This window comes from Phocoena sinus, chromosome X (genome assembly GCF_008692025.1).
Source record: "Phocoena sinus isolate mPhoSin1 chromosome X, mPhoSin1.pri, whole genome shotgun sequence".
Lineage (NCBI taxonomy): Eukaryota > Metazoa > Chordata > Mammalia > Artiodactyla > Phocoenidae > Phocoena > Phocoena sinus.
This window is the reverse complement of record NC_045784.1, coordinates 32,309,813-32,326,888: the sequence shown is the minus strand read 5'-3', so window position 1 is coordinate 32,326,888 and position 17,076 is coordinate 32,309,813. Positions and strand designations below refer to the sequence as shown.

The 17,076-nt window shown below is 35.4% G+C and overlaps 1 protein-coding gene across 1 annotated transcript in view; it reads right to left on the bottom strand.

Annotated features, from left to right (window-relative positions):
- The window catches only part of CFAP47 (cilia and flagella associated protein 47), a 533,433-nt gene that overhangs the window by 335,540 nt on the left and 180,817 nt on the right, over window positions 1-17,076 (bottom strand). The window contains 4 exon segments of the mRNA XM_032618881.1: window positions 5,299-5,354; window positions 6,354-6,556; window positions 12,642-12,783; window positions 12,786-12,836. Of these exon segments, the coding sequence (XP_032474772.1) occupies window positions 5,299-5,354; window positions 6,354-6,556; window positions 12,642-12,783; window positions 12,786-12,836 (452 nt within the window).

Below are 17,076 nucleotides of genomic sequence, written 5' to 3'. Positions count from 1 at the left end.
ATTAAAGACGTAAATTTAAGACCAGACACCATCAAACTCTTAGAGGAAAACATAGGCAGAACACTCTATGACATAAATCACAGCAAGATACTTTTTGACCCAACTCCTAGAGTAATGGAAATAAAAACAAAAATAAACAAATGGGACCTAGTGAAGCTTAAAAACTTTTGCACAGCAAAGGAAACTGTAAACAACAGGAAAAGACAACCCTCAGAATGGGAGAAAATATTTGCAAACGAATCAAAGGATAAAGGATTAATTTCCAAAATATATAAACAGCTCATGCAGCTTAATATCAAAAAAACAAACAACCCAATCCAAAAATGGGCAGAAGACCTAAATAGAAATTTCTCCAAAGAAAACATATAAAAAAAAAAAAAAAAAAAAGAAAACATATACATGGCCAAGAGGCACATGAAACGCTGATCAACATCATTAATCATTAGAGAAATGCAAATCAAAATGACAATGCGATATCACCTCACACTGGTTAGAATGGGCATCATTAGAAAATCTACAAACAACAAATGCTGGAGAGGGTGTGGAGAAAAGGGAACCCTCTTGCACTGTTGGTGGGAATGTGAATTGGTAAAGCCACTATGGAGAACAGTATGGAGGTTCTTTAAAAAACTAAAAATAAAACTACCATACAACCCAGCAATCACACTACCAGGCATATACCAAGAGAAAACCATAATTCAAAGAGACACATGGACCCCAATGATCAGTGCAGCACTATTTACAATAGCCAGGTCATGGAAGCAACCTAAATGCCCACTGAAAGACAAATGGATAAGGAAGATGTGGTACATATATCCAATGGAATATCACTCAGCCATAAAAAGGAACGAAATTGGGTCATTTGTAGAGACATGGATGGATCTAGAGACTATCATACAGAGTGAAGTAAGTCACAAAGAGGAAAACAAATATCATATATTAACACATATATGTGGAATCTAGGAACATGGTACAGATGAACCAGTTTGCAAGGCAGAAAGAAAGACAGAGATGTAGAAAACAAACGTATGGACACCGAGGGAGGAAAGCGGTGGGGGTGGGATGAATTGGGAGATTGGGATTGACGTATATACACTAATATGTAAAATATGTATAAAATAGATAACTAATAAGAACCTGCTGCATAAAAAAAAAAATTAAAAAATAAATAAATAAAGAGGCTGAGCAGTCACCTGCATTCATTTTGTAAGTTCACTCATCTTATCAACATTTAACAAACGCCTCCTATTCAAGGCAGATTATTTCTCAGTATGGTTTCCACAAGTCTTATCTATGTAAGGGACTTCCTATTATTCTATTCAGGGAACATTTATTGATTAATTCCCTAATTCTAGAGAATATAGCCTATTTAAGACTTGTAGCTCTGAATGTACTTCATATAATTATGAACTAAATACCTTGGCACATAAAGGCAATAAAGAAACTAAAATGTTAAGTTTAGAAAAAAAAAAAAAAGAAAATATATTCTAGATACTCAAATAAAAAACAAAACCCAAAAATAAGAAAACATATTCTAGCCATTTTACTCAGATAACTAATGGAGATATATATATATATATATATATATATATATATATATATATATATCTTCTCTCACTCTCCCTCTGTCTCTCTCACTAGCACACACACACACACACACACACACACACACACACACACACATACCCCTATAGTATTACTTCATATGCCAAAAGTAAAAATAAGGAAAGTCAAGAAGAAAAAATTGAAGTGATGAGCACATAAGGAAGATAATCAGTTAATCTAAAATAGAGGTTAATTCGAAAAGCAGCAAGGAAGGAATTGTATTTTACTGCTAGGTTCCTTGACTCCCTCAAAAACCATTCTTTTTTTTTTTAACCATAAAATAATACTTTTTTATAACTTAGGAAATAGATGGAAAGGCTAGTTATTAATTTTGGAAGACAGAAATTACAACAAACCAGTGTCTTCTGTATTTAGAATATCATAGCTAATCAGATAATTCAGCATAAACAATGACATTACTTTACTGGTGCTACCCAATATCTAGGCGATGTTAAACTAAAGAAAACTCTAAATAATTTATCTTAGAAACACAGTGGCTAGGAATATCCATTCTGGTTCTGCAAACAAAGACTTTGTTTCTTTTGAAAATCACAAAAACCATTCTTCATATCATTTAAGCAACTATAAATGGACATAAAAATCCCACATAAAACCATAAACTTCTAAAATAAGATATAAATTTGTTTCAGTAATAAGTACATGCTTTTTTGTAGGAAAAGAAAATATTTTAATTTTTACAAGGAATATGTTTTTCATTTTGAAACTTTATTGATGTGAAATGTACAATTTCAAAAGAGCAGTTTAGCATTGGTTTTGGTATTGGGTTTCAATTTCATAAGTTGATTTGAAGCCTTTTGTAAACACTATTAATTTAAAATATCTAAAATAGTTATATGATATCTTACAAGTACCCATATATAATACATTTATTTATTTATTTATTTATTTATTTATTTATTTATTTATTTATTTTTTGGGTTACGCGGGCCTCTCACTGTTGTGGCCTCTCCCGTAGCGAAGCACAGGCTCTGGACGCACAGGCTCAGTGGCCATGGCTCACGGGCCCAGCTGCTCCGCGGCATGTGGGCTCTTCCCGGACCGGGGCACGAACCCGTGTCCCCTGCATCGGCAGGCGGACTCTCAACCACTGTGCCACCAGGGAAGCCCTACATTTATTTTTAACTAAATATCTTCTGTAGAGTTTACTGATGGCAGTTGTAAAACAGGCTTCTTCATTGAAACTATAAACATTCACTTCATCCTATAACTATGGAGACAATTTATGGGTTTTTGCCTCATCAATAAATTAATATATCAATAAAAATAAATGAATAACATCTCAGTTTTTATTGAGTAACTTTAATTACTATCATTACTATGTATCAAACATGGAATATTTATTAATGTATTCTATTCAGGGGATATTTCTTGATCACTTCCCTAATTCTAGAACATATAGCCTATTTAAGACCTGCAACTCAAAATGCACTTAATTATAAACTAACTTTCTTGGTACTGAAAGGCAATATAGAAACTAAAATGTTATTTACTTTAAAATAAATTTATTATATAAGGGTACTTATAAGATAGGGGTGTGTGTGTGTGAGAGAAAGATGAGAGATGCAAAGGAATAGGAAAAGAGGAAAATGTAAAGTTTCCTTTTCTTATTCTTTGTAAAGTCTATAGCTGACATATGACAGTGTTATTCTCAAAAGAGTGTACCTAAAATAAAATTTCTATATGATTCTATACAATCTAAGTGGTGTTAAAAGAATGTGACTAAGTGCATAATCTTTGGAAACAGAAATTTGGTTCAAATTCCTGGCTCTCCCACTTAATATGTGAGTAAACTTGGGCAAGTTATCTCACACTATGGGCCTTATATCTCTTCTGTAAAACAGAGATGAAGATCTAAAAACATCCACATCTCAGGGCTGTCGTGTGGATTCCATGATATCCAGCCTATGACCTAGAATTTGACCTGTGTTAATTGACAGCTGTTGACCTCTTGATTCCTGTATTTATCCAAGCTTTGATTTCCATAAAATCAGCCTCTCCCCATTCTCGTCCTATGTCTTACTCATGGATAACAAAGAGAGTGTGCAAGACTCTCACAATCTGCTCCTGCTATTCTTTCACCTTCATCTCTCAGCTTTGCCTGGCCAGTATCCATCAAACCAAAAAAACCCCAAAATATTCCCCAAAAATAAGCCTGTTTCAGCCTCCATATGCAGTGCATTTTTTTTTTTTTTTACAACTTGTAATACTCTGCCCACATCACCATCCCTCCCATAGATATATACAACCTCAAACCCCAGATTTTTTGGAAATTTAGGGAAAAGAAAAGCAGGATGTGCAACCACCAAGCTGAAGACACATGAGTGTGGAGTATACCAGCAGCCATGTTAGCAGGCTATAATTAATAGTTCTACAGCCAGGTGAGCCAAATCAAATGTGACAAAGTCAAAAGAAAACTAAATAAAAAAGCCAAGCATGTTCACCTCCAAGGTGAGCCACGGTATGAAATGGTCTTACCTAAGTAAAAAAAACCCAAAACATGAAGAAACGAGGGTTTCATTTTTTCATTGCACCATGCACCTCAACACAGACACACCAGATGCAAATAAAGTCTTTAATTTAGGACAAACATCAGCAAGTGTAATTTGTCCTTTGAGATTTTACTCAGAAGCCCATGCAGCCGTCCCCAGTCCCACCCCCACCCCAGGACATTATTAGTTGCTCCTTTTGTGTTGCATTTTCTCTTTACCTCTATTGGTACCAAACACTTTTTTAAAGTCTACCTTCCCTACTATATTGACCTCCATCAAGGAAAAGCCACTTTCTATTTAATCCTTGCTTACCCAGTACCTTGGGCAGAGCTCACAAGGATTACTCACAAATAAATATAAACTAACAGATAAAAAGCAATAAAAGAATCAAAAGAATCAAATTTATTCCAAATAGGCTGAGGTGAAAGGGAGGCTTTTGAGGACGTTCTTGCTGGAAAACCTCATTTATCTCAATGGGATCAAAAACGTGTAGTGAGAGAAAGGCAAAGACAGCTTCGGAGAGTTGAGAAGGAAGAGCTGATCATATGCACTATGGGAAACCAGATAAGGAGTTAACAAGGCATCAGTAAAAGGATTTGTCACTATTAAGGTTCCAGGGAATGTTTCCTTGTACATGGAAAAGTCTTTTGTAGCCCATTTATGATTTCCAAAGGTTCTAAATTAGTTCCAAAAGCTCTACCTTATCCCAAACCTGCTAAATGTTGAATTGGAGTTTAGGGTAAGGGAAGAAGGGTGGGGAAATCTACTGAAGAGCAAATGAGTCTCAAGGCTGAAAGGAAACACACAACAACAAAAAGACAAGAAAATCATCAAATATATGACCCTCCTCTTTCTGGAGACTGTTGTCAGGTCTCCTTACATCCTGTTTGCTGACCAGACGTCAACACACTGTAAAAATGAAACCTGTTTATGCCTCTCTTAGAGGCAACTGTACCACCGTCCAAGAAGCCATCTAGCTCACACAACATTTACTGAAGCTATTTCCTTCCTCACCTTGTGAACGTGGTCTGAGCCTTCATTAGCTTGAAGACATTCATGGATAAGTTATTCATGATTTTTATTGGTGAGCTCAAAGGTACACCTTACTTAGTGCTCTTGGCATTGAATTTGTGGACTAGAGGGAAGTAAAGTTAAACTTCTATGAACAAGGTCAGTAACATACAGAAGGACAGAATACTTCCCAGGATGGAGGCATGGAGTTCAGTTCTTGAGAGGAGCCTAAAGCAACGCCATTAAAAAAAAGGGTTTTTTTTAATGTCAACAAAAGATGGACTGTGAGCATCAAAAGAGAAAAATAGGAGTCTGAGAGGTATAATTCAGATAATTTTATCCATCAACATATGTGAGAAAGGGACATGGAAGCTGGAGCTTAGAACTCCATGAACCGTGTTCTGGATACAGCCACGCTTTGCCTTGGATGCAACAATCCAGTACCATCTGTCTCTCTCACCCTTCTAATTCCTAATGCATAAATCAATCCTTAGACTATAAATATGCTATATAGTAATGACCTCACTAAAAGTTAATAAATTATCACATAGAGTACATATTCATCTTTAGTGTACAATTCACTCTACACTATAAACATTTTTAACAAACTTTATTGCTCTATACATTCACCTCTTGCCCTTTGGAGAGTCAAATCATCTCAGGGTATAATGTAAAAGTGAAATTTCTGGTCCTAAAAGGTAAGAAATCCAGAAACATGGTTTAACCAAGGTGTCCTTTAATTTCCTTGAGTCTGTCAAAGGAACGTGTAACAAAATCATATTGTTTGGAAACTCATTGTGCTGATGTTTCTCATTTTCATTTAATACTGACTTAGCATTTCCTTTGTGCCAGTTCTTGTACAATTACTCAATAAAAATTAACTCAATGAATTTCTCATTATTACAGATGAGATAGGTTCTGCTATGACCCCCATTTTACAGATGAGGGAACTGAGAGGCTCAGAAGATGACATAACTTCACCAAAGTTAACAGAGCCAGGATTCAAATCCAGGCAGCCTAGTCCCAGAGTATAGGCTGGCAGCCACTATCACCCTGTTTCTCGTGAAAGCAACACTGCATTTGGAACTTTCTTAAAAAACCTTTATGTCCAAAGTCATTATTTTAGATGTCCCTCTTTTAAACATTTTATAATAGTATAGAATATAAATCTATTATTCTTCACTGTCAGATACAAAAGAATCTACATTTAAATGCCTTACCACTTACCCCTGCTATGGCAGAAAAGAACACTGATGAAAAATGACACAGGTTTAGATGATTTGAAGCTGAGATGACAGGTGAGCGCAGCATTAATTCCACTGGGAGAGCACAAAACGACTCTGCCTTTTGGAAAATTCACAGAAAGAGGTTGAATCACGTCACCATCAAGAAGCCTTGTTGGGGAAATCTGGGCACTGAAAATTGAATCCCTGTTTAAAATTAAAAGAAAAAATTAGCTCAAAACATGCACAAGTAATTGGATTTAAATGTGGTTTCCTCTGTTTTTTGAATCATTAGAAAAATTAAAACAATAAATATTTACAATAATATGCCCAACTACTAAAGATATTTTTGTATCATCTCTCGTTTTCTGGTCACAATATAAGTAAAATTGATAATATGTTGATTTAACCAAGAACTACATGAGGTGATCAAAAGTTCCTTTTGACCTGTCAGGATTAAAATAACAGGGTTAAAATGCCTGATTAAGTGCAATGTGTTTTTAACCACAGCCATGCTAAAAGCATTGTCCTTTAACATGTCCTGACAAAAATTTACTAGAAATTACTGCTTGAACAGCTAAAGCTTTAATGCATGTAGACTAAATATTAACAAATGCATATACACATATTTTTCTTTAATTTGGGTACAATTAAGCACTTGTACACATATATCATGAATATTTTTTCAATCATTACTATCAAAAAAATTCTATTAAATGTTTGCATATTTCATTATATACTATAATTTATTTAGCCAATCTAAAATGTTTGTGATTTTTAGTAGCATAGTATGTAGTATTCACCTCAATTCTAATACTTGGTAAATTTTAGTTGTCAATAAATATTTCACCATATTACTTTGTTTTATTATATATGTAGGTTCCTACAGCAAATAAGAAGTGCTATCAAATGGGAATCATATTTCCCTAGTACTTTAATTAGAATGAAGATTATTCAGCTAATTAACTAGAAGAAATAAAGAAAGCTCTCAACTTGAATTAGTTAAACTCATATGGTTCACTGGATAAAACATGAAAAAGCAGTTTATAAATCAGGTTTGAATCCAATTCTGTTGCTAGTTAACTGTCATCAGATAAGTCATTAATGCTATTGACTTTATTGTATATATAATGAGAATAGGTTACATCATCTCTACAGTCCCTTTTACATGCTCATTTCATTATACCATGTTTTGTAAGACTCAGCTTTTAACTTGAGGTATTTTTAAAATTGATAACCATTATACAATGATTTAAAAGCTGAAAGATTAAAAGATTAATTCATATATGAGACGTTTCTTGACCAAAAAAAAGTACTTTCTAGTACAATGTAATTCAAGTCATGTCTATTTCCTATTTAAACAACAAAGTTTAGTGTCTACTTACAAGATAGGGTCTTGGAAAAACTGTGAATCCCAAAGTTGTAAAGTTAAGGTTGAGGAACTACACTCTCTCACAAAATGGCATTGAAAGCAAGCCCCCGAGGTATAAGTAAGCACTCATCATATCTTGCAGGCCAAATGTTAGAAACTAAAGGCCGTTCTATGCTCCTCAACTTGGACAATTTTCATTTATTTCCAACCATTACATCACACATGGAACTCATTTTCTCTGGATCTCAGAATGCTTAACTGTAAAATAAGGTATTGAGCTAGAGAAGCTCTGAGGTGGGTCCAAGATCTGGTAGTTTATGAAAATAATGCTAATAGGCAATTCACATCGGTATACAAATCCTCACAATTTATATAATTTTAAGATGTAAACCAGCCACTCTTTACATCTATTTCTTTGTATATATAGGCATATATTTCTAAATAAAAATTTGTTTCACTTTCCTGTTTTGTCATTTTATACAAAGGATATCAATATATGTAGTCTTCCTTAACTTTTTATTAATCTCAATATTTTGTTTTCTAAGATTCATAATACAGTTGTCTCATTAGTTGAAGTTCCTCCACTTCACAGGTATAGAAATATTCACATACACATATATCACAAATTATTTATCCCTTTACCTGTCACTGGACATTTGTGCAGTTCCCAGATTTTGCTATTCTGAATAATGCAACTATGACTAATTTCAAACATACCTTGTAGCACACGTGCACTTTATTTAAGTATAGTTGATTTATAATGTTATATTAGTTTCAGATGTACAGCACAGTGATTCAATATTAAAGTTATTATAAAATATTGGCTATTTACAATAGCCAGGTCATGGAAGCAACCTAAATGTCCACTGACAGACAAATGGAAAAGGAGGATGTGGTACATATATACAATGGAATATTACTCAGCCATAAAAAGGAACGAAATTGGGTCATTTGTAGAGACATGGATGGACCTAGAGGCTGTCATATAGAGTGAAGTAAGTCACAAGAGAAAAACAAATATTGTATATTAACGCATATATGTGGAATCTAGAAACATGGTACAGATGAACTGGTTCACAAGGCAGAACTAGAGACACAGATGTAGAGAACAAACATATGGACACCAAAGGGGGAAAGCGGGGTGGGGGTGGTGTTGGTGGGATGAACTGGGAGATTGGGATTGACATATATACACTAATATGTATAAAATAGGTAACTAATAAGAACCTGCTGTATGAAAAAAAGAAATTCAAGAAACAGTTATAAAATATTGGCTATCTTCCCTGTGTTGTATAATATATCTTTGTAGCTTATTTATTTTATACATAGTAGTTTGTACCTCTTAATCCCCTTCCCCTATCTTGACCCTCCCCCTACCTCTCTCCCCTCTGGTAACCACTAGTTTGTTCTCTGTATCTATGAATCTGTTTCCCTTTTGTTATATTCATTTGTTTTATATTTTAGATTCCACATATAAATGAAAACATAACAGTATTTGTCTTTCTCTATTTGACTTACTTCACTAAGCATAATACCTTCCAGGTCCATCCATGTTGTTGCAAATGGCAAAATTTCATTATTTTTTATGACTGGATAATATTCCATTGAATATGTAGAATATAAACACATCTTCTTTATCCATTCATTTGTTGATGGACACTTAAATTGCTTCCATACACTGGCTATTGTAAATAATGCTGCTATGAATACTGGGGTGCATTAATCTTTTTGAATTAGTGTTCTTATTTTCTTTGTATATATACTCAGGACTGGAATTGCTGGATCATATGATAGCTCTAGTTTTAATCTTTTGAGGAACTGCCATGCTGTTTGCCATAGTGGCTGCACCAATATACACTCCCACCAACAGTGAACTAAGGTTCCCTTTTCTCCACATCCTCGTCAACATTTATTATTTGTTGTCTTCTTGACAACTGCCATTCTGATAGGTGTGAGGTGATTTCTCATTGTGGTTTTGATTTGCATTTCCCTGATGAGTTTTTCTTGTATATACTGTGAAGTGTAAATGTTGGGCTATGAAATATGCCGATGTTACACTTTACATAGTATTATCCAGTGTTGTCCTACTCACTGACACTGTAACTAGTAACCTGATTTATTAATGTTTGCCTACCTAGGACAAGCAAAATACTATCTTATTGCAGTCACTAATTTTTACTTCCAAGTTTACAAAGAGGTCAATTATATGTTTTCATGTGTTTATTTTCCGTTTTATCTGTGAAAGTGATTGAAACTTTTTGTCAACATTTCTGTTGAGTTACTTGATATTTTTCTGATTAATTTGTATCAGTTATTTATTTTATTGTTAGCATGATTTTAAGGCTTAAGAAATCTTTCTCTACCCACAGACATTAAAATTGTTTTAATTTTTTTTGCCTATATTCAAATTGCCTATCTTTTTTTTTTAATTAATTTATTTATTTTTGGCTGCATTGGGTCTTTGTTGCTGCGTGCGGGCTTTCTCTAGTTGTGGTGAGTGGAGGCTACTCTTCATTGTGGTGTGTGGGCTTCTCATTGCGGTGGCTTCTTGTTGCAGAGCATAGGCTCTAGGTGCACGGGCTTCAGTAGTTGTGGCATGCAGGCTCAGTAGTTGTGGCTGATGGGCTCTAGAGCACAGGCTCAGTAGTTGTGCACAGGCCTAGTTGCTCCATGGCATGTGGGATCTTCCTGGACCAGGGCTCGAACCCGTGTCCCCTGCACCGGCAGGTGGATTCTTAACCACTGTGCCACCAAGGAAGTCCTCTAAGTTCTTTTTTACATTTGACCTTTCACATTTAAGCCTTCAATCCATGTGTAATGAATTTTCATGTATTAAGACAGGAATCCAGTTTGAAATATTCCATACAATCGATTATTCCAGCACCATTTATTGAATAGTAATCTCTTTGCTCCATAGAGCTATACTACCTTTGTCATTTATTCAGTATCCATCCATGTGTGGGCCTTTTTCAACTCTATTCTACTCCTTTGCACATTTTCTCTATCACTGCACCACTATCACATTGATTTATTAGTCTTGATATTTGGGAAGCCAAGCCCTTCTCACCTTATTCTTTTTCTTCAGGGGTGGCTTGGCTACCCTTGACCCTTGATTTTTTCATATAAAATTTAGAATTTTACCTGTCAATCTCTATGAAAAAATTTATTTGAATTTTTATTTCAGTTGCATGAAATATCTAAATTGATTTGTAGAAAACTGTCCTTTTTACAATATTAAATATCCCAATTCATGAATATGTGTAAATCTTCATTTATTTATGAGTTCTTTGACTTAAATTTTATAATTTTCTCCATACAGTTCCATACAATTCTTCCTATTATCTTTAATTGTTAATGTTTTTATGAATAGTAGTTTTACAGTTGCACGTTCTAAATGTTGTAAGCTGAAATGCTATTGAATTTTAAATATTGGACTTATATTTGTCTATCTTGATAAATGATCTTCATAGTTTTAAATATCTACATATACATTCTTTTAATTTCCTATACAGAAATTCAGATTCCGACATACACCAAAGTTTAAGAACCACTGATCTAGAGAAGATTTGCTTGCTTCTGCTGAAAGATAGAAGGACTTACTCACATGGAACCATTTTAGCCTCTTCCAGATTAATCCAGGAATCAGAGATTAAGTTTTCCTATCTTGAAGTTGTCCCAGTTTAAGAACAAGCTTGCATTTGGCATTTTATTACAGTTCACCGCTCCTACTCTGGTTTCAGCTTATAAGAATGTATTCTTCTGGTTTGGCTTGATCTGATACCCTTTAGAGACCTCCCACACTTCTCAGCAGCCCAGCAGTTTTATATATATGTATATATATATATATATATATATATATTTTTTTTTAATACATACATACATACATATATACACAAACACAAGCTCTATTTGTTTTGTAATGTGAGGGTTCATAATATGTCTAGGCCAATACAGTCCTGGGAATTTGAGCTGTTCATAAATTTTTTAAAAAATGAAAACTGATTGCATTCTCTATGGTATGTGCACATGATAGGCAGAATTCTGTGATGGCCACCAAGGGTCCTGTTCCTTAGTGTACAAACTGCATAGTTCCCACTCCTTGGGTGGCAGGATCTGTAAATATGATGAGACATCACTTTGGTGATTAAGTTATGCTATATGGCAATAGTAAAGGAACTTTCCATAGGTAATGAAGGTCCCTAGTCAATGGAATTTGAGTAAGCAAAGGGAGATAATCAGGGGCAGATCCAATTTAATCAGGTGAGAGAGAAAAGTCAGAGAGATGGTGTACTTCTGGCTTTGAATGAGTTAAATGCCATGTTGTGAGGAGGGGACCACATGTCTAAGACTTGAGGGTGGCCTCTAAGAGCTGAGAGTTGTCCGAGCCAACAGCCAGCAAAAAAACGATGTCTGAGTGCTACAACTACAAGGATTAGTTCTGCCAACAACCAGAGAGCATGGAGGAGGACTGAGCCTCAGAGGAGACTGCTGCTATAGCCCACACCTTGAGCTCTGCCTACTGAGACCGTGAGCAGTGGACACTAAACTAACCTGGACTCCTGACCCACCCACCACCTACGCCCCCAAAGAAACTGGGAGAACAAATTCATGTTTTAAGGCACTAAGTCTGTGGTAATTTGTCACACAGCAAAAGAAAACTAATACACTGAGTTTTTAAGCTTGCTTCTCATACCACATAAAGAGATATACCAAAAATTTTTACCAGAAAATTAAACGACTAATGGTGAGACAACTAAATGGGCTTTTTGGGGGTATTTTTAATTTAAATGTACAGTTAAATATTTTAGTAGTTCACTCCAACTATAGAAACAAGTCAGACATTGTTCATGACTCATATAACACAGACAGAAAGAAAAAAGCACCTAAAGAAAATGTGGTCAATTCACATTAGGCATCTACCTGAAATAGTTTTGAGGTAAAATGTTGACATCCATCACAGTTGTTACATCCAAAGGAACAGGATTAAAAAATATGAAAGGAGGGTCAAACAATAACTTGGGTAATTTTACCTCTCCAACCAGATATAACATTCAATAGCAACTGGATTATCGTTTAAAATGTATAGAATATCAGCTGTGTATTTTCTAGGCTGTTCTAATGAAAGAAAAACATGTTTTAAGTATTTTAGATTAGTTCACACACACCAAAAAACATTTACATAATTTAAACCTTACTAAATATTAAGATGTACTATGAAGTTACAGCTCAGTAGAGCACAATAGATTACCCAGAAACTGGATTTATCCTGCCAAGGAACTTAAGACTTGTAATGAGGTGTCATTGAAATAAAAATCTTTTAAAGTGCACTCTGTCTAAAAATAGAGTACGTCTCCTTACAGTAGATTTTCATTATTATGGGAAAATACACATACCTTGGGGAAACAGTACAACAGGACTTCCTTTTCTAATTGTTTTCCATGCCTTAACAGGAGCTGCCCATCCCTTTAGTATATGCAGCATGAAGATGAGGTCAGATAACTGCCATAAAGATCTCAGGGAATACTGAGAAATGAATATGCTGAGATGAAAGGAATGTGCTTTCTTGCAGATTTTTAGATTTATGTAAGGCTGTCAGGGTCGACTGGCCAATTTCACCTGGTAGGAAAAGATAGGAAATTGCCACACGGCAACTCACAGGAGGAAAGGCAGTTTGTGTAGGAGAAAAAGGCTCAGCACAGAAGCAGAAGGCTGGTCTTGGACAACAGGTGCCATCAGAGCCAGTTGCCAATGCCTTTTAAGACCCAAATCCCCAAACATAAGTCTCATAGGCAGAAAAATGTGATCTCATGAGTATGAATTCAAAGTTATATTTTAGAAATCAAACACTTACTGAATTCTGAGTTTTGAATGGATTGCTTTGAGATTATTCCTGGGTTTTAGAAGTGTTAAAGGTTTCTGGGATAATGGAGAAGGGGGTTCCTTGTGTAAACTAAGACTACTGGGGATTCAGTAACACATGTTTTTAAGCTCAGGTATGCCTTCTCTCTCATCTGAGATGTAAGTTATATAAAGGTGTTATAGGCATGTTTAATTTTTTTTTAAGAGTTAGGATGAGATCCTAAGGAAGGAGCCTATAGGTTTGACTGCTTGGGTTCAGCCCCATACTGCAGGAAAAGGCAAATGGAAATGTTTCTTATTTCCTTCTAGATGATTCAGTCCATTTCATCTGGATATAAATGTTGATAAGGACATAAAGGAGAAGCTCTGTATAGAAATACAGGTGGTGGCTTTAGCTGGACTACCTTTTATACTATTTTTTTTTAGGACCAGACACACTAGAAACTAAGAAGAAATACTAAGAACTATATAATGAAACCTAATAATTTTTATAAAGTAAACTTCAGAATGCAGGGAATATTTGATGTTTTCTATCATCTTTTCAGAGTTCTAAACAGAGGTAATAAAAGATGAAACATTTAAAAAATCTACTAATCACAGTATCCTATGTACTGTCTCTCACACATAAATCTAAAGTGCATATACAAGGCCAGGCTAAGAGATGTGCTGGACATAGACTTAATGCAATACTGTGCTAACAGAATATTATGGAGAAAGCGAACACACAGCTCAATGAACTCTCTAAAAAGCTTAAAAGCGGTAATAGGTTCTTATCCTGCCTTTTCTGTTGTTAACATAGCTAGCCGCGGGTATTTTATTAGATTGCCACATGTGTAAAACATAGTAGTGTCCGAGAGATCCCAATGCAAGTGATTTACTGAGGGAGTGCTCTCAGGAGGAACCTGTGGGTAAAGGAGGGAAGCAGAACAGGGCAGGGCAAGAAGCTATGAGAAGCTGTAGTTTTAGAATCCAGATTCAACCTGATTCCACAGGGAGCTCTGGGATATCAGACAGAGCAGGGGGAGGGGGTGGGAGGGAGTGGGTTGGGTCACCTGAGGTAGTAGTGGTGGTTAGACTTAATCTCCTTGATATTTCTTCATGAGGTATCTTCCTCCAGCCAAGGGCAATCCCCTGGAGAAAGGGACAAACATAACCTGCCAGGAACCAACAGCCACAACTGAGAGAGGGATGGAAAAGCCCAGTAATGGGAATCTGGATAGGCCCAAATAGCATATACAAGAGCCTGTAATCCTAACATTGCTTCATAAGTAAGAATAATTAGGAAGAAAAACAGGTAAGTTACTATAATACCCTTTTAAATAGAAAAATAGTCTGGAAATGACATTTGGTATGCTTTAGTTATAGTATATAAACTATAAAGGTACTTAAGCAGATGCTTTCAATTAGAGACAAATAGTAGTATAGACTTCCTCAAAGAGAGAGAAAAAAAAACGTGCATAGATGTTTTTACAAGCACCTTCCTGCTGTTCCTTTGCTCCTGTCTGCTTAAAAAAGGTAGTTGCCATAACTTCACTTCCTAAAGCTCATTATCTGAACAATTCTATGTTTTAATGTAGCACGGATTCTCATGTGGAGAATCTTCTGCATGGATTCTCATGTTGAGAATCTTCTAAGATATGCACATCCTGGGTGTCAGGCTCAGGAAACATTGAGGGTATTTACATGAGAACTAAGAACAATCTTATCCAAGGGGAGTGAGAGTCTAGCCACACAAATTAGATTCAAGAACAGTGGTTAAGATTCAGAAGGGATTGATGATTTGCCTTCATACCAGTGAGGATAACAGATACTATCACAGCCCTGCCTCTACCCCTGTGGCAGTCCAAGGAAGAGCAATAAAGGGGGAGTGAAAACTAAAACCCACCTCACTCAAACTCTTGAAAGCCCTGACAGTATAAAGGAGCCCTGCTTGGTTAGCAGTATAACAGGTTCTACCCAAAGTGGAGATAAAATATATTTGCCCTACTTTAAGTGATATTGATGGCAAAGGTTCCATCTACAAGGCAAAGGAAATAGGAGACATAAAAGCCCTGACCATGGTTTGAAATAAAAGGCTTATACCACAGTCAGATTACAAGAAGAGAAAATGGCAGAACAAAAGTGTCATCAATCACCAATGCCTGCTAGAATAAAACGGCAGATGTTACAGGATAGCACAAAGAACAAGGACAAGATCTCACTAGGTGTGATTAAAAGAAATCTTAAGTTAATTAGAGACCCACATCTCTCAAGAGGCTGGGAAAAGTAAACAAGTTGCTTTCTGTGCTGCTTATTACACTGTCCTTCCAAAGCCCTGTGACCTGGGGGTGAGAAGTTATGTTAATAAGATTATTGGAATCATGGTTTGCACATAAGTGGGGGGGTGTGTGTAAAAAAGTTAGACAGTGGATCAGATTTAGGACAAAGGGATTCGGTCGGGGCCAGGGGTGGAGAGAAAAACAGACTTTCAGTCAAAAATCAAAATGCTACCATTGTAACTTGTCCAAAAGGAGACTAACTTGTCCTAACAGTTTTCTGATTAAAAAAAAAAGACTAGAGGAATTTTTTAGTTATTTGAAATGTACAGATGCAGAGAGATACCTCTTATCCCCACATTTAAAAAAATTTATTGTGATAAGAACACTTAATACGAGATCTACCATTTTAACACATTTTAAACAGTATTTTTATATGTAGACACAATGTTGTACAGCAGATCACTAGAACTTATTCGCCTTGCATAACTGAAACTTTATACCCACTGATTAGCAACTCTCCATTTCCCCCTTCCCTAGCCCCTGAAAAGTACCATTCTATTCCTTGTTTCTATTAGTTTGACTAATTTAGTATCTCACATAAGTAGAATCACGCAGTATTTGTCTTTCTGTGACTGGCTTATTTCACTTAGCATAGCGGAAGTGCAGCGTCTTAACCACTGAACAGACAGGGAAGTCCCCCTTTTTAATGATGAATAATATTCCATTGTAAGGATATACCATATCTTCTTTGTCCATTCATCCATCAGTGACATGCCCCAACACATGCACAGAATCCCTCGGCAAAGTATGGGCAACTTATTGATTTAAAGCATTTAAGGAAATCACTGTTTAATCATTAGATGAGCTCTAAATTGAGAGTTCAGTGGACACATAAGAAAAAGAATACAAATCTTACAGAATTAGTTCTGTAATGTCATTAAACAAACAAACAGTAACAATAATAACAACAAACCAAAAATTGCAACAACTACTGAGTGGAAGTGAAGTTCTCATTTCCATGGTAGCCATATTACATTACTTATAATGCCCCATTTTCAAAAATAAAATTTGAGACACACAAAACACCAACAGTGAATGATCTATACGCAGGAAAAAAAATTGTCAGTAGAACCTGTCCCTGAGAAAGTTCAAACATTACACATACACACACACATTTATATATAAATATATATTATACATAAATTGCAGAGTTGATGTACAGTAAATGAAATGAAAAA